The 21906-nt window shown below is 64.9% G+C and overlaps 2 protein-coding genes across 2 annotated transcripts; one reads left to right on the top strand and one right to left on the bottom strand.

Annotated features, from left to right (window-relative positions):
- The first annotated feature begins 1136 nt into the window (after positions 1-1136).
- UBALD2 (UBA like domain containing 2) lies at positions 1137-5760 on the top strand. Its single transcript, XM_086473687.1, has 3 exons — positions 1137-1259; positions 1940-2002; positions 5437-5760. Exons 1-3 carry the CDS (start codon positions 1140-1142, stop codon positions 5758-5760), a joined length of 507 nt encoding a protein of 168 aa, XP_086329813.1. The 5' UTR covers positions 1137-1139.
- A 3096-nt stretch (positions 5761-8856) lies between these two features.
- On the bottom strand, positions 8857-19319 carry QRICH2 (glutamine rich 2). Its single transcript, XM_086473533.1, has 22 exons — positions 19014-19319; positions 17876-17980; positions 17310-17378; positions 17113-17157; positions 15780-16123; positions 15010-15653; positions 14785-14879; positions 14557-14645; positions 14305-14419; positions 13940-14134; positions 13544-13669; positions 13243-13317; positions 12774-12938; positions 12492-12613; positions 11390-11455; positions 10984-11085; positions 10284-10428; positions 10018-10105; positions 9778-9885; positions 9537-9592; positions 9152-9392; positions 8857-9044 (listed from the first exon to the last, which is right to left on the bottom strand). The coding sequence occupies exons 1-22, from the start codon at positions 19317-19319 to the stop codon at positions 8857-8859; spliced, it is 3489 nt and encodes a 1162-aa protein (XP_086329659.1).
- Between the last annotated feature and the right edge of the window lie 2587 nt (positions 19320-21906).

Genomic DNA, 21906 nt, shown 5'->3' with positions numbered 1-21906 from the left:
GGCACCGCTTCTCCGTTGGACCGGGTGGAGGAGCTGGCTGGGCTGGGGGAGCACCGTGTGGTGCTGCCGGCTGAACCCCCTCCTCTACGGGACCACGGGGACTTTGCAGAAGTCCACGCGGGCCCTCGCACAGCGGCTGCTGGGGCAACCGGCCACAGACGCTGCTTCAAGCCTCCATCCCTCCACCTCTTCATTCCCTCTCCTTTGGCCAGCTCGCCACCACCGCCACCTCCAAACTTCCAAGGCTCTTTCAGCTGAATCGATTCTCATGCCGTCCATTTGCGAGGTCCCGGTTTATTCGTTTGGGGTTTAAACGCCACTTTTCCCTTTTTAATCAAAACGCTTCCAGGTCCCCACACCCGGCGGGGGCAGCTCACCCTTGCAGGCTGCGGCTGAAGCACGGAGTCATCAGGATTTTAAACGTTATATTACAAAAAAAAAACCACCCCAAAACCCCAAACCGGGGGTTTTGCCTGAGCCCCTTCTGCCGAGGCCTTCCTAAGGAGGGGGGATGGGTGAGCTCAGGCCGGGTGTCCCCCCCCTTTGCCCCCGGCCTCAGGCTGGGGTCCCTGCCTCCGGGGGCAGCGGGGCTCCCAGGAAGGGGCGGGGGGAAGCCAAGGAGGGGGGTAAGGGGGGACCCCCCGCCTGGAGCGGCGCCCCCAGCCCCGCCCCCCGCCGCTCAATGAACCTCCTCAATGAACGCGACGTCACCAACGTCTTGCGGAGGGGGGGGGGGGGGAACCCACACACACCCAATCAGCGGCCTGGCCGCTCCTTCTGCCGGCCGCCCCGCCCTCCCCGTGCTTCTCCGACCAATAGCGGCGCCGCCTACAGCCAAAACACAAGCGTCGCCCAATAGGAAGGCGGCGGGGCGGGGCGCTGCGCCGGGGCAGCTGGAAGATTCGAACCGAACGCCCGTCGGGGCGGGCGGTGCGGCGGCGGCCAATCAGCGCGCGGGGGCGGGGCCTCCCCGTGTGTGCGCGCCCCCCCCCCCCCCGCGCTCCCTGCCGTTCCCCCCACCCCCCCACACCCCCCCCCCCCCCACCCTCCCGCTCCGCCGCCCCCCGGTGTCGGCGCGGCGCGGGGCGGCGGGCGCGCTCCGGGCAGCCAGGGCGGCGCTCGGCGGGGCCGCCCCCGCCATGTCGGTGAACATGGAGGAGCTGCGGCACCAGGTGATGATCAACCAGTTCGTGCTGGCGGCCGGGTGCGCCGCCGACCAGGCCAAGCAGCTGCTGCAGGCGGCCCACTGGCAGTTTGAGGTACGGGACGGGACCCCCACCCCCCACCATCCCAACCGGGACACCCCCCCCCCCCCCCCCCCCCCCCCACACACATACCTTCCTCCCCCCGCGCTAAAACCGGAGCCCCCGCCACCCCGCTGAACTACGGCGGGGGGGGGGGGGGAAGGCCGGCCCAGCCGCGGCCCACCGACACGCGTGGCCGGGCCGCTGGTGTCCCCCCCCCCCCCCCCGCAGCACCCCCGCGGGGTTTGGGGGACACACACCCCGGCTCCCAGCTCCTCCGGGTCTATTTATACCCGGGCCGTAACCCGAGCTGCGGCCCAGCGCCCACCGCCGGCTCCGGGGGGCGCCCCCACCCCCACTGCGAGCTGGGGGCCGGGGGGGGGGGCCCGTGGGTGGACCCCCGTGTAAACAAGGGGGGTGGGCTTTACCCCCCCACGTGGGGAGCCCCTACATAAGGGGGGGGGACACGATCCCGAGTGGATCGAGTGAAGGGCAGCACCAGGCTCCCCCTGCCTGAGGCCTGGCGGGGGTGGGGGGGGGGGCCCACGGCTGCCCCCCCCCCCCCCCCCGGGGTGGTCACACGGGGGTGGGGGCGAGTGGGGGGCTGCGGGGGTGGGTGGAAGGGGGGGGGGAGGGGCGTGTTTTCCTTCCCCCTTTGTCTCGGGTGGGCCGGGGCTGATGGCTTGTCCCCACAGACCGCCCTGAGCGCCTTCTTCCAGGAGACCAACATTCCCAGCAGCCACCACCCCCCCCAGATGGTAAGTGGGACCCTCAGCCCACCCCCCAACACCCCCACACCCCTCCCTCCCCTCCCCAAACCCCCCCCCCCCCCATCCCCAAAGCCATCTTTAAACCCACCCCAGCACCTACCAACCACCCCCAAACCCCCCACCTACCAACACCACCCAGCTCAGGACACCGCCCCCCCCCCCCAAACCCCCCACTGCCCCCCGTGGGGTCCCCAGCCCCCCCCGGGCGGTGGGGCTGTCAGCTCCCCTGCCAGCCATATTGCTCTGCGCCGGGAGGAACACGCAGCCGGCGAATGTAAACACGAGCTAAAATGTCTGCCAGGAAATAGTTTGTCTCTGCGAGCATCGCGCTGGAAGTTGGGCTCCCCAGGCCGGGGGCTGCTCCTTGTGTCGTCCCCCCGCCTTTCCCCAAACACCACTTGACCTTGGCCGAGGGCACGTCCTCTTGGCCAAGGGAAGTTATTCCCCTCCGGGTAGTTTTTGTTGGGTTTTTCTGGGGGTTTTGGGGTTTTTTTCCATCTTTATTTTCTCATTGAGGGAACCCAACGGTGCGGCGCACGGGGGAAGGAGCGGATCGGACTAAGCCGATTTCCCCCCCCCCCCCGCCACCCCCCCCACCCCGTTTTCTCACGCCGCCTGGCCTGGCATCACCCGCTCGCTCGCCTGGAGAAAGTCATTTTGCCGGCTGGCTCCCGCTTAACCCCCTTCTCTTTTCATCCCTCTTCCTCCCCTTGCGCCTTTTCTCGCCCCCTCGGGCACTTTGCGAAGGGTCCTCTGGTGGAAAACCCTCTTTCCCGGTGGGAGCGGGGACGGGAGAGCAGGCGGGAGCTGCCGGCGGACCCAGGCCTCGCCGTGTTTTCACGCCGAAAGCCTCGCCGGGCGGCTGCCGGAAGCGGGATGCAAAGCAGCGCTGATGAAACCCCGTCCCGCTCCCCGTCCCTGCGCTCCCCGGGGCCGAGCGGGACCCACCTCCCACCCCGACAGCCCCCCCATCATCCCCCCACCCAGCGCAGAGGGTCCGGAGCTGGACGGCTTTCCCCCTCCCCACGGTGTTTTCCTGACACCATGTGCTCTACGTGGTGACAAAATACCTTTCGCCCTCTCCCCAAATACTCCCAACCTCACGTTTTTGGCTTTTTTTGTTGGTTTTTTTTTTTTTTTTTGATGCTGTGACCCCCCCCTAAACCGCAGCATCCTGATTTCTGCAGCTGAAAACACCCCGCACGGCTCGGGCAGGGGGTGAGGCGAGGGGGCTCCACGGTTGCAGTTTCTATTTCTTCTTTTCGAGCGGTGGCGGACAAAGCTGGGAGCGCAGCGGTGTTACGGCGTGGGGCAGCACGTCACCTTCGCCCCCGCAGACTGGGGGGGCTCCCTGCACCCAGCGAAACCCCCGCGGGTCCGGGCTGCGGGCAAGGGACTCGCCGGAGCTGTTTGGTGTGTCCGCCCGACCCTCTGACAGCCGAGCGGCTCCTTAACAAACAAAAAAAAAGGCGTTGGAGGGGGAAGGCAATAATTACCTGGCAATTCTTGTTGTTTGGTTTGGGGTTTTTTAAATTAATCTGGCAAACGCCACCCCAGAAGCTCAGAGCTGTGCCCCCCCCTCAAGCATCGTGTCCAGCCTCAGTCCAGGGGGGGTGTGTGGGGCTGTGGTGCTGCTTGTTTTTTTTCAAAACACAGCCACTTGGAAGTTTTTGGCTTTATTTTTTTTTTTTTCTTGCAACAAGTAGCTTTTAGGTACTGCCAAATTTATACAGTCATTTTTTTTTTTAAAAAAAAACCCAAACCAACCCAAAAGCTGACTTACCACCGCTCTGAGGTGAGCTCAGAAATGAGTTCTCCTAAAGCCTGCGTGCAGCGAGGCAGGAACATCCCTGGCTCACCACGAACCCCTTCGGTGCCAGCCCTGGCCTGGGTTGTGTTTTTGGGGTGCAGCAGCTCCGCAGGCTGATGGGAGCTCATCAGTCCCGCTGCCGGCACGGGTCTGCCGGCCGCCGGAGGGACTGGGGGAGCACCCTGCCTTCCAACAGCTCTGGCTGGGACCCCCCCCCCGCCCCGGCTGGGGTTTGGCCGCAGCAGAGGGGAGCGGGGAGCACCTGCGGTGCATCCAGCTGCTCCTCTGATCCCGGCGATCGCTAAGGGGGGCCGGGATGGGGATGAGGAGGAAGCTGTAAGAAGGATTCGGGCGTTGGCTGGGGAGCAGCTGGGGCTGCCGAGCAGCAGCCAGGGGCAAACCCTGGGATAAGCCCCAGAAGGGGGGAGACGCAGCAGCTCCTCCTCCTCGTCAGAAGCGTCTCCCCAATTCCCCGTTGCTAAAGGCAGCAAAACCTGGCGGCAGGAGATGCCGCCCCGGCCCCTCGGCGCTGCTCGGCAGCCCCGCGAGCAGCACAGCGGCGGGATGCGCTGCTCAGCCCCACGAGGGCAACAGGGGGTTGGGATGGATTTAACCCAGAGGGGTGAAGCCCCCTCCCCGTGCACCCACCACCTCCATGTCCATGCATCCCCCCCCCGCCCCATCCACGTACCCCTTGCAACCCCAGGGGAATTTTGCTCTGTGGCTCTGATGGGGTGGGGGGGGGGAGAAGTGCCCCCCAAGACAGTTTTTCCCCCCTCGCCCAGGGACGGGGCTGGACAAAGCGTCGCTATTTCTGACACCCCCCACCCCCGGGTGTGCTCAGAGCAGCCCCCGGCACAGCGCTGCTCCCTGCCAGATAAAAAAGGGGGCAGGGGCCTTAGGGCGGGTGCCCACCCTGTTTTGGGCTAGGTGGTTGTCGTCCCCACTGGGATTTTCCTCTGCTGGTGAGACTGGTTGCAGAAGGGGCCCGATCCGTCTCTGGCCAGGCGGGGGGGGGGGGGGGGGGGGGGGGGGGAGGGTGCTAAATTTAGCTGGGTACCAGGAACCGTGTGGGGCCCCGCTGCCGCCTCGTGTCTCGGAGGGGGGGGCCCTGCCTGCCTTCTGCTCTCTCTGTCCTAACAGGGTGCGAAGGGGAAGGGGGGGGGGGGGGTCCTGTGGGGTCAGGTGGGACCCCAGCACCCTCCCCACCCGTCATGCTGGACCCCATTGCATCAGCCCCGTCCCTGCTGCTCCCCTCCTGGCACCAGAGCAGCGGCCCCCTCCCCAAACCTGCCTCACCCCAGCGCTTTTTGCACCCTGGACGGTCCAAATGTCCTTCCCAGCCTGGGCTGGAGACCCTCCCCGTGCAGCCCCCGCACCTTTGGGGGAGCCACCCAGCCCCTTGGGGGCTGCTGGATACCCCAATACCAGCCAGACCTGGGGCTCCGAGCATCCCCTAGGGCTGAGGGAGGGGGGGTCCCAAGTGTGGGATGCAGGATGCCCCGTGACGGGTCCAGCTCCTGCGGGCAGGTTGGGAACCCCAAAAGCATCCGTGACCGGTCTGACAGCCACCCTCTTCTCTCCCCCCACCCCACCCCCACCCCCCCCGCAGATGTGCACCCCCAGCAACACGCCGGCCACGCCGCCCAACTTCCCGGACGCTCTGGCCATGTTCTCCAAGCTGCGGACCTCCGAGAGCCTGCAGAGCAGCAACAGCCCCATCACCTCCATGGCCTGCTCCCCCCCGGGCAGCTTCAGCCCTTTCTGGGCTTCCTCGCCCCCCAGCCACCAGCCCTCCTGGTTGCCCCCTTCCTCGCCCACCGCCCACGGCCTCCACCATCACCTGCACCACCCGCAGCCCGCCTGGCCCCCCGCCGCCCCCCCGCCTGCTGCCCCCCCACAGAAAGCCGTGGCCACCATGGATGGCCAGAGATAAGACTGGGTTGGTGGAGGGGGGGGGGGCGGGGGGGGGCATGGGGGGGGGTGGAATTGGGAGGGGGGGAGGGGGGGGGGGGGTCCAGGCCAGGGCGTTGGGAGCAGGGGCTCCCTGAGAAACGCACTGGAATAATTTTTTCTAGGTTTTATTGTTATTTTTAGCGGGGGGGGGAGGGGGAACATGGTGCCAGGGAGGGCACCAGCCCACGAGAGCCTCTGCAAGAGTTGCTAGCTGATCTTTTCTCCCCCCGAGGTTTTTTTTTTTTTTTTTAAATATATAACTATAATATATAAATATATGTAATGTATATAAATCCAGAGAGAAGGAGCAGCAGCGTGGAGGAGGCTGCTGTGGGGCAGAGGGGGAAGGTCCCCATGACTTGCCCCCTCCCCAGCATCCCTGCAGCAGGGCAGGAGAGGGAAGGAGGGGGGCGTGGGGTAAAAAAAAATACGGATGGAGGCAGCTGTCGGCACCCCGGATCACGGCCATGGGGGCCCAGAGCTCCTGGGTGCTCCCCCACCCACCCCTGGCTCTGGATTTCGCAGGCGCTTGTTGCAGCACCCAGAGCAAACGCGCCTCTCTGGCTTCCGAAATTCAGCCCGGCTTCTTGCACAGACCACCCACCCCCGCCCCGGGATGCCCCCCCCCCTCCCGAACCCCATCCTCCCTCAGCACCCCCAGGGCCCAGGGGGATTTACGCCCCCCCCCCCGCCCCATCCCTGCAACCGTGGTTCATGGCCCTTCCCCAGGGAGAGGGGAGCTTGGGGGGTTTTTTAGTTTTCAAATCAATCTTGCTTAAAAAAAAACCAAAACAAAACAAAAAAAAAAACAAAAAAAAAACCAAGGAGAAAAAAAAAACAGGTTGAAGGTTTTTTATTAATTTAAAAATAATAAAAAAACAAACAAAAAACCAAACCCAAAAGTCACTTTTTTAACACCAGCTGTCCCTGCCTTTTCTCTTTGCTGGATGTCCCTGGCAGGGCACCAAGAATGGGGGTGAGCCCACCCCGTGCTGCAGCATCCCTAGTGGGGGGTCCAGCCCCCCCGGGAGCTGCCGGCCACCCCGGGAAGCTGCAGCAAGTCCCCCGCGCTGCCTGCACTCGCCACCGCTGCTGTCCCCGCGGGTGGGCAGGGGGGAGACCCCAGAGCTGGGGGGGGGTGCCATGCTGGCACAGCAAGGACCCCCATGTGCTGGGGTGCAGCCAAAACCCCATCCTGCACCCTTGCAAAATTCTGTGCCTTGCAACCCCCCCCACAACAGCCAGTCGTCATTGTCCCCCCTTGGTGCCATCACCCACTCGTGTGATGAGTCCCCCCCAGGCCTCAGCCCTGGAGGGACACCCAGTCCCACCTGCGATACTCGGGGGGGGGCTGCCAGGCTTTTAGGCGAACCCTAAAAGTGGTTTGGTGGGTGGGTGGTGCCTTCTGAGTGCCCCCCACTGCAGATGGGCCACCAGCCCGAGGACGTGGGGGCTCGCCAGCCCCCGACTCCCCCCTCCTGCCCCATGGAGCAGGCAGAGCCTGAGCACTGCTCAACCCTGGGCCCCGACCTCCCAAGCCGCTCGCTGTGCCACCAGCCTTCCAATGACTCCAGACAACACGCCAGTCCCTCGTTTGGTGCTTAAAAGGCCAAACTAAGTTAAAATTGAATAAAGAACACGGCCCCCACTGCCACACTGCTCACACGACACGCAACTGGGGTAAACCTACCTCCCCCTTCCCCAAAATGGGAATGCAGCAGCTCTGGAGCTGCCAGTAAGGGCCAGAGGGCTCAAGGCACAGCAGCAAAGCATCCTCAGAGATGGGAAGCCCCCCCCCCCAAAACCAGCACACCCTCCAAGGAACAAAGGAAGAAAAACCCCCACCCAGCTGGGACTACTCACCCTCTCCAGCAGCGCAGGCAGGACCCAAGGAGGGCTGTGGGACTGGGTGCTCATGTTTATAGGGGCAGGGGGGGGGGTTGTAGGGTGCAGCTGGGTCCCAGCAACAGCAAATGGGGCAGTGGGGGGGAGCCCCAAAGGGGTCAGCCCCAGCTGGGCCATATCCTGCAGATGCAATTAGTCCCCGGGGGGTGTTTGGAAGCCCATCAACACCTGACCACAGCCGTGGGGTGCAGGGTGGTCCTTTGCTGGCTCTATTCTGGTGCCAACTGGTTTGCTCTGAGTGTTCCCAGTTCTCCCACTGGAGGTGGCTTTGCGGGGGGAACACCAGATCCTACTGGATCCACCTGGGCACCCCCAAAGCAGGTTTTTTGCACCCATTTTTTTTTCCTGGAAAACATCGCTGGGGGGTGGCTGCCTGGGGACTGCAGCGGGGTGGGCAGGGATGGGGTCTCCCAGCCGCTACTGGGATGGGGGGGGGGGGAGGTCTGGGGGCTCCCCCTCTGAATTTGGGGAGAAGCTCTACCAGGAGAGCAAGATTTTCACGGGGAAGCCCCCAGGGACACAGCACAGTGGGGTGTGGGTGTGGGTGTGTGTGTCCATGTGAAGGGATGCTCCCCGGACGCCTGGGTCCCCCCAGGCTGCCTCTGGGGTTCCCCACAGGGTTTCTCCCCCTCCTGCTCACCCAAGAAGTGCCACCAGCTTTGTCCCATCCCTGCCCCCGGCCATGTGTCATTGCATGCCTGCCTGGGGGAGCCAGGGCTGTCCCCACGTGCATGGCCACACGTCCCCCCGCTGCTTCCAGGGGGTTTCTTGCCTGGTACCTCTCCACTCGTGACACAACTTGTGCTAGGTCTCAGCACGCAGCGGGGCTTTCTCTCACGGAACGGGTGGCAGAAAGGGGCTGGGGAAAAGCAGCCCCAAGCCATGGGGGTGGCATAAAGGAAAGGAGGGGATGTGTCCCCCCCAAAGGTTGGGGGCAGAGAAGGGGTTACGGTGCTTTGCTCTGGAGGTGGGAAGCACCAGCTGCCCCTGAACTGGGTGGCAGCGGGGTTGGAGCCTTCATTTTCCCATCAATGGCAGCGTTGGAAGAGGGACAAGGGGGTGACAAAGGGGATTTCTCCACTAGGAGATAAGGAAATGAGCTCAGTGATGCTCACCCCTTGGGATAAGCGACAGCAAACTTGCGGGCTTGGGGTGGGATTCGCTTCTGGCATTAAGCCGTGTCCTGCCGCCGCCTTTCCCCCTGAGGTCCCCGTGTCACACCTCCTTCGGCAGCATCATCAACCTCCTGCTCCTCCAGACTCTCTTTGGGGCCACCAGCTCCCCTGGCAGGGGCCGTGGGGGCTCGTGGAGGCCAGGGGGTGTCGGGGGGAGCACGGCAACACGGGGCCAGCACCGACCCTGGGAGGGGGTTGGACGGGGGGTGGTTTCAGCTCCTCCGCTGACACGTGGCCGCAGGACCAGGGATGCTGCTGACCCTTCCTTGTGCATGATGGGAAGATCCCAACCCAGGGCCACCCCATCCAGGCCACGCAGGCGCTTGGCTGCCCATCGCCCTTTATTGCCGCTCGCTGGAGCCGCTCGCCCGCCTGCTCGGTGGCGGGGGGGGTGGGTGTTCGGCCAGGGACCCCCAGTCCCACCGGGCTGCTGGGGCGCTGGATCCATCCAGCTGGGGCTGGAAGAGCTTCGACGCCTGGGAGAGGTGGCCATGGGATGAGGCTGGCCTGGGCTCCAGCGAGGGGGTGGTGCCTGGGGGCGAGGGGCAGGGGTTACCCCCCCTGCAGCCCACGGGGCAGGCACCGGCTGCGGGCAGCTCTGCCAGCCCAGGACGGGGCAGGCAGCAGGGGCACCTGCCCGGCCAGGGACACCCAGAAACGGGGTCCTGGCCCCCACCCTGAAGCAGACACTGGCCAGGACCAAGCCCCCCGTGTCCCCCCACCTCACTCCACCTGCAACGTGGGGACCGCTTGCCCCATCTTCCAGTCCTCCCCCTCCATCCTGCCCCTCCCCATCCTACCCCAGACCCCCATCCCACCCTTCCCGGCCACGGGTGCAGTCCCCTGATAGCCCCCACCCACCAGGAGACAGCAGGGTGCCCTGTCCCCCCCCCTCCGGTGCCCTGAGAGGGCCATACCCATCTGGCTGAGTGAAGACCCAGCGCTCTGGGGCCGTGAGAGCAGGAGGCCAGTGTCCTGGATGTCCCACTGCCTTGGGGACAGCGTGGGCTTGTCCCTCGGGAAGCCTGGCAGGAGAGACCAGAGGGAGCTGGGGTAGGGGGAGCCAGGGGGAACAGGGGTGGGGGAAAACCTGGCACCCCATGGATGCCTTGCCCACCCCGCTGTTCCCTTCACACCCAGCGGATCCCCGGCCGTACCTTCCTTGCCCATGAGCACAGGCAGCTGCCCGTCCCTCCGGCCCCTGTAGATGCGGCCATCCTGACCCAACAGCTCCATCTCGGCATGCTGGGAAGGAGAGAGCAGGCTGGCTGAAACACGGGACCGAATTCAGCATCCCCCCCACAACCCTCCCACACCCAGCTCTCCCCGGGGGGAAACTGAGGCACGGATTCCCTCCGGACGCTCAGCATCACCCTCCCAGCCTCGGCCGCTCCCGCCGTATCCCTACCTTTGTCGTCCCTACCTTGAGGGAGAGCACGGGTGGGGACTGGAGCGGCCGTGGGGTGCTGGGCTGGGTGCGAGGGCCGCGCTGCAGCTGCTCGCCGAGGCCGTGCCGGCCCCCGCAGCACCACGGCACGCTGGGGTACCTGCACTCGGCCGCCCGCTCCCTGTGGGACGGGGCACGGGGATGCTCAGCACCCAGCACTGTGACACCCCGTGCTTCACCCTGCTACACCGAGGAGGGGGCCAGGGGGCTGCTCCTCAGTGAGGTCCCTCCCGGCTCCCCCCACAACCGTGCTGGATCTGCTCTTTCCCCACAGCCCCGGTGAGCTGGTCACGGCCAGGGCAGGTCCCTGCACCCCACACCCAGGACACCAGGAGGCAGGAGCTGGGCTGTCCCAGCTGCAGCGCCCAATTTCAGTGACCTGTTTCACAGGAGGCACCCGACTCCCCATTGAGCCTGAGGGCAGGCTGAGACCGGACACAACTCGTGACATGTGGCACCGGCACCATTGAGACAGAGACCTGGGCTGGACGGGGCAGCGCAGAGGGGGCTGTAAAACCCCACAGACCCGGGGCAAGCACAGCCCCGCAGCACATCTCTGCTCCCCTGGCCAGGCCCCCCTGAACCCCTCCGCCCCCACCCGAAGAAGAGCTCTCCCTCCCCGGGGCAGGGCACCCCTGCACCCCAGGGGCCAGGGATGGGTCCCCACGTCCCCTACCTGTACCCGTGCTGCCGTGTTTGCTCCCGCTCAGGGACGGTGTGGGGGCGCCCAGCATGGCGGGGGGGCAGCGGCCGCACGTACGGGAGGGCCACGAGGCGCCTGGGGAGGGCAGGAGCCGCGGGTGGGTGACAGGGGACAAAGGACCCACCCAGCTCGGGGCAATGCCCCAAACCCCATGGGCTTGTACCCCACAGCATTCCCCCTGCCCGCTGCCCCCCGGGGAGGTGTCCCCGTCCCCCCGCTGATGGGCAGTGCTGCAGAGGGGGCTGGGCAAGGTGAGACCCCCCCCAGGCAGCCACCCCGCCATGCCTGGCACAGCGGGGCACCGCCAGCACCCATCTCCTCCCCATCCCACCCATGCAGCCCCCCCCCTCCCAGTGCACCCGTGCTGGGTGCTACTCACTGGCCAGGCACCAGCATGCTGAGGGGCTGGTCGCAGGACAAGCAGTGGAAATGGGTCGGCAGCTGCCTGGGGTGGGGGGGAGAAAAGGGCAGGGTGAGCTCCTGGGGGGGGACACAGACCTGCCCGCACGCAGGCAGGCGGCTTGCAGGCAGCAGCAAGGTGCCGGGCACTTGGCTGTAGCGAGTTACAGCATTTGCAGGGGGGAACCGTGGGGTTTTGAGCCTGGTTTATCCCCCACCATCCCAGTAAGGTCCCAGCCTGCTGGCTGGTTACAAAATAAAGGGGGTACGATGGGGGAGAGTGGTTGTTTGTGGGCTCCCACCTAGGAGAAACCTCCACCTCGTATTAGGCACCGGAGAATCCGCAGAGGGGAGCACCCAAAACCCACCACTGCCATGGGAACTACTCCCAAGGGCACCCACACCATCCCAGTTCCATGGGAACTGGGGGTGCTGGCAAAGACAAAATGGGGGGTTTCCTGTACCTCTTGCTGGGGTGGGATGCTCCCAGCCTGGGAGCAACTGCCAGGCCTGAGGGATGCAGGATTCCCACGGTTTTTTTGGGACGAGCTTCGTCACAACTGCCCCAAGGACTGCGACACGCTCGCCTCGGCCCCGCTGGCACCTCCAAAACCTGGCAGGTGCCTGTGGCTGCCCAGGGCGGGCGAGGAGGCGAGGTGAAGGGCGCAGGCGCCCAGGCCTGCCGTCCGAACCAGCCCTCGCCTCGCTTTCATCGCTTCGTCAGCGCTAATTACCCCCCTGCGCCTCGCCAGGAGGGCAGGTCACAACCCAGCTCCCCGGCGCTGCTGCGCGTCGCACCCCTGCCCGGGGGGACGAGCCGCTGTTCCCTGCCCTTGCTCCAGGAAGCCTTTGCACCCACACCCCAGTTTCGGTGCAGGAGGGCTCCATCCTGCAGGTGCCCCCTCCTAGGCAGGAACCTGCTGCTGGTGGGAGGAGAAGGCACAGCTGCTTCGCCAGCATCCCCGCGGTTCGCTGGTTACACTGGGCCGATACTGGGGGGCCACGCAGGCACTGGCGGCGATAGCCAGAGGGAACGGGGCGAGTGCTGTCCCCAAAGCCGTCCCCGTCCCCATCGCACTCACTTCTTAATCCCAGCCGCGCTGTCGGCCTCCGGCGGTTTCAGCTTCTCCTTGAGCTGCTCCAGGATCCCCTTCCAGTGCTCCTCCAGCTGCTGCCGGAAAGGCCCCAGCTCCAGGCGGTCCAGCTGCGGACGGACGCACCCCCTCAGCTGACTGCCCCAGGCTGGGACATCATGGTCCCAATGGGACAAAGCCAGGAGGGGGGGATCCTCAGAGGGATGCTGCCTTGGGCTGCCAAGCCCCCAAAGTGCCAACTTCACACCGCTGGGACGAGCCACCCCTCACCTTGGAGTCCATCTCCTCACGGAGCTGCCTCTGGGCCTGCTGCCAACCCTGCTCCTGGCACGTCATCCGGCTCAGCATCTCCTGGATCGCCTCATTCAGCCGCTCCATGCTTGCCTCAAACTGGGCGCGACTGACTTTGCTGGCCAGGGCGGATTTGTCTGCTTTCTAGCAACAGGGCAAGGCGGGAGAGGGGTAAGGAAAGGCCGGAGGTACGACGGGCAGGGCCAGCTCGTGTCGGGAGGAGAGGGAGAAGCGGCTACGTGGCCCGCTCGCCCCATCACCCCTGTCTGGTCCCACCAGCCGAAGGGACCTGGAGGGAGACACAGGGACCTGACAAGGGACCCGCAGCTGGTCTGGAAATCCTCCCTCCCCCTGGCCGGTTCTGCCACCGAGCCCCCAGGGGACAAGGGGTGTTTGTCACCCTGCCTGGGACCCCCTTGGCTGGCGCCGGAGCCCCTCAGGGCCATACCCCATCAATTCCCAGCAGCAGGTCCTCCTTGTCCGCTTTCTCCATCTTCAGCCTCTCCAGGGACTGGAACAGAGCCTTCCAACACAGAAAGCATCCCATGGCACCACAGCAGGGGCGGAGCCTCCCAGGCAGCCGAGCACTCCCTGCTCTGCCACCCGCCGCCCAAAAAAACCTCCCGGAAAGGTACTTTGAACACCCACAGGGCTGCGAGCAGGTTGGCAGGGGGACAAGTCCCTTGTGGTCCCCAGCCTGGGGTCTGCCCGGAGGATGCTCTGACCCTACGGGGGTTTCAGCCACCTGCCTCGATATCTGTCTGCTTCTGGTGGTGGTCATCCAGGAGGTTGCCCGTGACAGAGCTGAGCTTCTCGTAGTCCCCTTGCACCTTCACGAGGGCGGCCTCGATGTGCTGCAGCAGCTCCTTGTCCTGCTTCAGGGAGGAAGATGACAAGGCGGTGCCATGCAAGGAGGGGCTGGCTGCCCAGCGGGACAGACCCAGGGTACTCGGCCGGTGGCCCCAGGCTCTCAGTGCCAGCAGGACATTTGCATCAAGGGTTTAATTTCTTTCCATGCTGCTGACTCGTACAAGCCAATGTGGGGGGCAGCGAGGGGCTGCCCCACATTACAGCGAAGTACGACGAGCCGGGGGGGGGGTCCTGGCAACCCCCATCCCGAGCCCCCCATGCTGGCATCTCCCTACCTGGCTCCTCCCCGGCAGCTGCCTCACCACCTTGCCCACCACCGCCTGCTGCGACATGAAGGAGTCCACCACCTCCTGGAGCTTCTCGTAGCGCTGGAGGAGCTGCCCCACGTGCGTGCTGATGTCCGTGCTGCAGGTGGGGCACGCCGCCTGCTCCTGCCCCACACTCTCCACCATCCCCCTCAGCTTGTCCAGCTGCAGGAAGGGGAGAAGGAATCGGCTCTGAGATGGGATGGATGCAGCCAACCAGCCCTGGTGACGTTGAGGCTCGATGGCCCCATCCAGCCAGGGCATGGGGCCAGGACCTCTGCCAGGACCACCCCACCGAGCCGGCGGGCGGTGGGAGCGCTTCCCCCGGACCTCACCTGCTCCTGCAGCTGGTCGGCCGTCTTGGTCACCAGCTGCTCCAGCGTGGCCTTGGACATCTCCTGCTGTTCTCCCAGATCCTTCAGCTCCTGCTTTATCTCCCGCAGCGTGGACCTGGCCAACGAGGCAGGGACACAGGCAGGCTTAGCCTCCACGAGGCTGCTGGGGGGGTGTCCCTCGCCTCCCAAACCGGGATGTGGGGGGCTCCCTTGCAGCCCCATGGGGTAGGAAACCCTCTCCCATTCTTTTACCCCAGTTGCTGGATGATCTGGCCAATGCCATCCGCTTGGTCGGCTCCAGTTACCCCCAGCTTCCCGAGGGCATCCTCCAGCTGCCTGATCTGGGAACAGCAGTAGTGGCAGAGTCAGGGCACGGCTCCCCCCGTGTCGTCCCAGCACGGGGGCCCCTTCACCTGCCCCGTCCCTGCCCAAACCCCCCTGGCATCCCTGCAGCCCCCTTGGGGTCTGCCACTGGCTCACCTTCACCTTCTCGCCCTGCAGATCGCTGGCCAGGCCCTGCAGGGAGGACACCCAGCCCTGGAGGTCGGCCAGGACACCGGTGATGCTCTTCTGGTCTAGAGAGACATGGTCCAAGGGTCAGCGAGGGGGTCTCACCCTCGGGGCCAGGCTCTGGGGGTGAGGAGCCCCTGACCCAGGGTGTCCCCATGAAAAATATCCCCCTACCAGCCCCGCCAGGGCTCTCACCTCCCTCCAGGAAGAGCAGACGCAGCTTCTCAAGCTCGGCGTGGTCTGGCTTGGTGGCTTCCAGCTGGGCCACCTGCTCCTTCAGGGCAGTGTAGAGGTGGCCAAGCTGCCTGATCTGGTGGAGAACCTCCACCGCCTCCGCATAGCGCTCGGAGGCGCTGCTGGAGCCCGAGGACCCCCAGGGCACCGCCAGCTCTTGAGAAGGGGATGTGGCCCTGGGATTGGCATCCAGGGGGATCTCCCGGGCTGTCGGCGAGAGGGTGCCCGCTCCTGGGTGGCCTGCCAGGGCAAGCTGTGCGCTGGGCAAGGCCTTGCCTCCCTCCTTGGGCCTTGTGGCATCCGTCTGTATCTCCAGAGCACCGTGGGTGGCTTCAGCAGGGACTGTCTCAGCACCAGGACGGCTGGGCTCCAGGCAGGGGGGGCTTGATCGAACCCCTGTTCCTCCTCCTTGGGTCCCTGGACGTACTGGCTGTGTTCCCGGGATGGTGGTCTGGGTGCTGGGGGTCCCTGGCTCCATTCCCGGGACAGCGGTCTGGGTGCTGGGGGTCCCTGGCTGCATCCCTGGGACGGTGGTCTGGGTGCTGGGGGTCCCTGGCTCCATCCCTGGGACGGTGGTCTGGGTGCCAGGGGATCCTGGCTGCATCCCTGGGATGGTGGTCTGGATGCTGGGGGTCCCTGGCTCCATCTCTGGGATGGTGGTCTGGATGCTGGGGGTCCCTGGCTGCAGCTCTGGGATGGTGGTCTGGGTGCCAGGGGACCCTGGCTGCAGCTCTGGGATGGTTGTCTGGGTGCTGGGGGTCCCTGGCTGCATCCCTGGGGTGGTGGTCTTGGTGCCAGGGGACCCCGGCTGTGTTCCTAGGGCGGTGCTGCTGGCATCAGAAGTCTTTGTCTGATCTGAAGGAGCGCCTGCCCACATCTCAGGGGTCTCCGGTGCTTTCTGCATCCCTGCTTGCATCCCGAGGGAGCCAGGCTGTGGGCCTGGAGTCCCCTTGCTGGTCCCTGGTGCAGGCTGTGTCCCAGGTCCCTTTAACGCCGGCATTGATCTTGCCCTACGTGAGGTGCCCGTATCCGAAGTGGGGGGCTCAGCAGGGGCAGACTGGCCCCCACTGCCCTCCTGGGAAGAGGAGGCAAAGGGGAGCAGGTTTACAGACAGAAGTGCAGCAGCAAGGGCAGACCCAGGGCCCACCCACCCTGTCCCCAGCCCCTGTCCCCAGATCCCCCGGCTCACGAAGCCAAACTCAAGTACCCGACAAGAGCCCAAAGGCAAAGCCTGCCCACCCTGTGGAGACCCCCCCGAACTCCTGCAGCCACGGCCTCCTGGGCCCTCCCCAGCCCCCTTAGCCCTTCGGTCGCCTCCGTGCCTGCGGAGTCGTTTCAGCAGCCGACTCAGAGGATCAGCCAACACCCTACTGACCCACCTAACACAACGGCATTTTTTCCTCTAGCGACGGGATTCAGTGCCCCAGACGTGCTGGACCAGACCCACTTCCCAGCCCAACGGGCTGCACCCGAGTTTCAGGAGCAGCAGCCCCAGGCAGGATTTGGAAACCATCTCACGATGCAAAATGCTGGGGTTTGCCCCAAAATGTCCCTCTGCTGTCCCCTGCTCCCACCTACCAGCCTCAGAGAGACCAGCACGGCAGGGAGCTGTGGTCTTGCCCAACTCTGAGCAAGGACACGGGGCTGTGTGGTCACCCCAAGGGTTTCAGGAGGGGCTGTTGTGGGCCGTCAATGGCACAGACAGTGGAGGAGGTCTGGCTGGCTGGCCAGCTGAGGAGCTGGACGTGCAGGGCAGAGAAGTGCTGAGCAAACCTCTGCAGAGGCCCCAGGTTGTGCAGCAGCTGGTGGCACTGGCGGCTGTGGTCCCACTTGGTCCCGCTCCTGCAGCCAGGATGCCCCAGCACTCACCGCTGGCAGACCTTGGCCTCTTTCTCCTTCTCCTCCTCCTCCTTATCCTCCTCCTCCTCCTTCACCTCCTCCTCCTCCTCCTCCTTCACCTCCTCCTCCTCCTCCTCCTTCACCTCCTCCTCCTCCTCCTTCACCTCCTGCTTTGCTGCCCACCAGGCAATCCTCCAGCACCTCCCAGCGCACCATGTTGCTCACCTCCTCTGGGGTCGGGTAGAGGCTCAGCCTTTCCTTCAGCTTTTTCTGGGAAAGGAAGGGATCAAGGGGTCAGCCCTGGCCACGTAGCCAGGCAGGATGGGACCCACGGGAGCGCTGACCCCCCACCACCTCTGCCCAGCACCGCGCCCTGTCCCAGAGGGACTGGGCGCACTGGTCCCCTGGGGACGCAGCTGTACCACATCACTGTCCAACTCAGTCTGGTCACGGAGGCCCAGCAGCCGTCCAGCAGCATCCTGGAGGTTCTCCTGGAGAGGGGTGAGGAGAAGGATGGCAATCGGGACACAGGAGCAGGATTTAAAAGAAGCATCCACAAATTAACTGGGGCACGAGACAGTGGGAGGCTGGGCAGGGCTGTGGCTGTATTGCACAGGTAGATCTTTATCTCCCCTCCTTCCCAGCACCTCTGTTATTTTCTCTACAACTGTAGTTAACAAGTGCCTGAACGTCACTTTGGTTGTCAGATGCAGGTACCTCTACCACCAGCCTGACCTGCAGGCAGCAGTGCCCGTTTCTGCCCTCCCCAGGCAGCCCTGGCAAGCGGAGGACGGGGGGCTTCAGGCGGGGTGGGCTGAGCTCCCCTGCTCCCCCCCTCAGGACACCCTTCCCACTCATCGCTCCTGGTGCCCTTCCCGCCGGGTGACACCCATGACCATGGGGCAGGGGCAGCGGGGTGACCGGGAGAGGGGCAGGGAGGGGGACAACGGGCCCAGCTCTCTCCCGGGGGGCTCCGGCGGCAGCTCACCAAGCCAAGCGCCTCCTGGATCATCCGGATGTCCTCTCCCATGCGGGACTGCGCCGCCTTCATCCCACCGATCTCCTCGAGGAGATCCTGGGAGAGCGCCATGGCCTAGGAGGGGGGGGGGGGGGGAGGCAGCGGGGGTGAGCCCCAGGGGAGGGTCCCTGGGGACCAGAAGCTTCACCCCTGCTGTGGTCTGCACAGAGCAGAGGGGCACCGCAGGGCGCTGCGGGCAGCACTGACCATTCCTCACATCTTCAAGAGCCAAGAAGGGGCAGCGCCTCCCCAGACACCCCCAGGGGTGCCTGTCGCACCACCCCCATCAGCAGGGACAGATCCAGCCCTGCCTGCCTGTGCCAGGCTCCGTGCAAGACCGCTGAAGCCGATCCAAAGAGCAAAGAGCTGCTGCCACCCTCTCCACCACAGCCTGGCCCAGCAGGGCACCAGCAACCGCCGCTAACGAAGCGGGGAGCCATCAAGCAGGGGCCTGCCCTGAGCAGGGTGAGTGCTCTCTGCTCAGCCATCCGGGGAAACCCTCCCTGCTGCCTTCTCCCTGTCCCAGCCCTGGCAGGATCCGGCCCTGCAGCGCTGAGAGTGGCTCTTTCCTTGAGCCTGAGCTTCTTTCTTCCCACTGGGGATGCTCAAGCGAAGCACAGCCACGAGCAGCTCAGTGCTGTGCAGGATGAGGCCCCTCCCCAGTCCCCACCGGTGCTGGGTTTAGCCCTCGGGTGAGCCAAGGGGATTTGCGGTGGGAGATGAGACCCGTGAGGTGCTGATGGAGCCTCTCAGCTGCCTGGGGAGCTGACGCCGTACCCAGCCGTAGGGCAGGAGTGGGGAAGGGAGGGATGGAGAGCGTGGTGGGGACAGACCCCCAGGGGTGCTGAGCCTCTCTGGGCAGCAGAGCCAAGGGCTCCGGGTGCTGTATCAGACCCACCACAACTTGCTGATGGCAACGTGAAGAGCGGCATTTCAGCCTCAGGTCTTCCCAAAACTCCATCCCTTTCCCCGTAGTGAAGCCCCACGTGCTGCCATGAGCTTGGGCTTAAACCAGACCTTGGTCTAAGGGCAGCACAACAGCAGTGCAAACCCCAGAGGAGGGGGCGCCTCACCAGGGAGCACCCAGGGGACTGGGAAGAGCCTCTACCTTGGAGAAGCCGCTCTCATTCGCTTGGATCTTCTCCTTCATCTGCCCCACGTCGGCAGCCATGGAGGTGACCTCCTTGGAAGGACCTCCGCCCTGTCCCCCTTCTTTGGGGTGTGCCTTAGCGGGCTGATCCTCCTCCAGGAGGGGGTCCAGGCTGTGCTCCTGCTCCTGTGCGGGCAGGTCCTGCAGGTCCAGGTGCCAGAGCACGGCCTGCAGCAGGCTGTACAGCGCCGTGAAGTTGACGGCCCCGATCTCGGGCGTCCCGATGGCGACGTCCAGCAGCTGGGACAGGCTGAGCGGGGCCATCGCTGCTGCCCTGCCCGAAAACACGGAGCCCGACCTAGGGAGGCCAGGAGCCTTTTTGCCTGGAGTCCTGGGAGGACAGGAGGGATGGGCAGCCGCCAGCTCTCCTCCTCCTCCTCCTCCTCCGCACAGAAAGCAACCAAACCCCACCCAACCGCTGTCAGGGTGCCCCCCCCCCCCCCCCCGAGGGCAGCGCTTTCTGGGGGATGTAGAGTCCCCCTCCTCGCCGCCCCGGCCACCTCCAGCCCCAAAGCCGGCTCTCCCCGCCCCGGCCCCCCAGCCCCGCTCTCTCGACCCTCCAGCCCCCCCCCCCCCCCCCAGCCCGAACCCCCGATCCCGCACCCTCAGCCCGGCTCCCGGTGGTCCCGCACCCGCATCCAGCGGCCCCGCTCCTCGCCCTGAGCCCGCCCTTGCCCTTTCCTCATTGGCCGCCACCCGCCGCTCCTCGCCGCCCATTGGCCGAGCCAGCTGCCCACGTGCCCGTGTTTACACGTGGGCTAGCGGAGCGTCTCCCGTTGCTAAGCGACGCCACGCCCCCCCCCCCGCGCTCCAGGCGCGGCCGATGCGCCCCCGCCGCTTTCTCCGCTTGAGCACCCAAAACGCGACTGATGACGTCAGCGCTTGGAAGCAGGTTACGGCAAAGGGCCACGTCCCGTGCAGAGGGACGATTCCCGCCGGACACACGGGCTGTACCCAAGAGCCCGGCAGGCTTTCCCCCTCCCGCAGGCGGGAACGGTGGAAGGCGGCCGCTGCCCGCATCCACACACGCATCTCCAGCACCACGCTCCCACGCAAAGAGCGGTGGAAGCAAGGAAAAAAGAAATGGAGGTGAAGGTGCGCCTCCAGCCAACCCGAGGAGGTATTCAAACGGTGGGGGAAATCTTTAAACCGGAGGGATTGCTTACAAAAATAACCAGCTTCTTCCATAATAAACCTCCAGGTCCGACTGTCACGCAGTTGGAGCGCTGATATCTCCTTCAGCGAGGCGCTTGAAGATGATTTCCAAGAAGGGTTGAGGGCGGGCAAGGAGGAAGCTGAACAGACACTTTGCGCTTTTAAAAGAGACGAGACACCCGTTTTCAGGCGTTCAAACCAAAGCACGCAGCTCTGCTCTGTGTATTTTCCTTTTCCAAGCTGGGATGACTGAATTCAAAGAGGGAAGAGGAAGAGATGGGAACAAGATGTGCTGAAGCAGGAAGCTAACCCTCACAGGAGGGATCCGAAGCCCTAACTCCAGTCCCTGGCAGAGCCGCAGGCTCAGGAGCTCTCGAGCTACGCCCAGGGACTGGGGAAGCTTTCCAGACAGCCCTCAGGACGGGCGGGAAGAGAGGCGAGACCTAAAATCACCCAGGGCCACACCAGCACAGCGCTACAATAACAGCAAGGGGAGGATGGTGGGGCAGGAGGGAAAATGCCAAGGTTTGATGCCAGTGGGATGGCAACCTGTCCAGGCTGGGTCAGGTCGGGCAGATGCTGTGTTCTAGCCTACACCGGCCCCAACCCCCCATCTCCCCGTGCCCTCGGGGGCCCAGTGAACACAGGGTGCCAGTTCTCCTAAAGCAGGGAGGGAGTTGGAGACGTGAACGTCTCCTGGCCACAGTTTGACCAACTGCTTTTGGCTTCCGGCCAGGGTAAGGATTGAAGTGAAGCCCAAGGATAACTGGGGCCGTGGTCCCGAGTACGACCAAGGTGACACCAGCACAACCCTCTGCTCGCTGGTGCCGCGGTTCCATCGTTTCTACCCCAACACAGCCCAGTGAAAATGAGCCTGAATGGGGCACCAGCGTTCAACAGCCCCGACCGTGCTCCGGGCAGGTCTGACGAGCGGTTTGAGGGGGAGAGAAGAGCAGTGCTGCTCACACGCTTAACGCTGGCTTCCAGCACCAAGAGCACGGTCTGGTACTGGCTCCGAACAAGGGGGCACAGAGACATCGGCAAAGACTTCACGCACGTCGGTCGGTCCCGTCAGTAACACCTACAGCGCAGGGCTGGCGTAGTCCCACGCTGTGGTCACGGGGCACTTGGCAAACGCAGGGAAACCACCAACAGCCTGAAGGCCTCATCCAGGCCTGTGCAGCCCTCGTGGGATCTGGCCGGACACCGGAGAGGACCCGACGGCTCTGGGCTTTCGTGTACCCTCACCAGCTACGAGGCAGGACGCTATCCCGCAAGGCAAACGCCCCCGTGCCAAGGCGCGCTTGTCTGCCTGGTGTTCAAGGCTCGTCCTGCTCTCCGAGTCACCGCCTGCCCCTCGGCACCGTACCCATTTTAGATGCTGGAGTGGAAGAGAAGGATGGAGGCAGAAGTTGAAGGATAAGCAAAACTAAACAACTGCCTGCTAGAGACAGCCAGTCAGCAGCAGTGCTCCCCCCAAGCAGGATTTGTTCCTCACATCAGCCGGCTAGAGAGTGGTGTAGGTTTTACCAGGGGGTGTTTGTTGGCCTCATCAAGGGGGAAGATGACAGTTTGGGAATTTATTCTTGTATCATCCTGCGGACAAAGCCCTTCGCAAGCACCTTGTATGGCTTTCTCAGGTGTCCCCTCCAGCCAAGGATTAGTGTCACTCAAGAAAGCAGCGAGCAGCGAGCCC

Source organism: Leptosomus discolor, chromosome 15 (assembly GCF_034619465.1).
Source record: "Leptosomus discolor isolate bLepDis1 chromosome 15, bLepDis1.hap2, whole genome shotgun sequence".
Classification (NCBI taxonomy): domain Eukaryota; kingdom Metazoa; phylum Chordata; class Aves; order Leptosomiformes; family Leptosomidae; genus Leptosomus; species Leptosomus discolor.
Note: the sequence above shows the minus strand (reverse complement) of the source record. Positions and strands in the feature narration are given on the sequence as shown.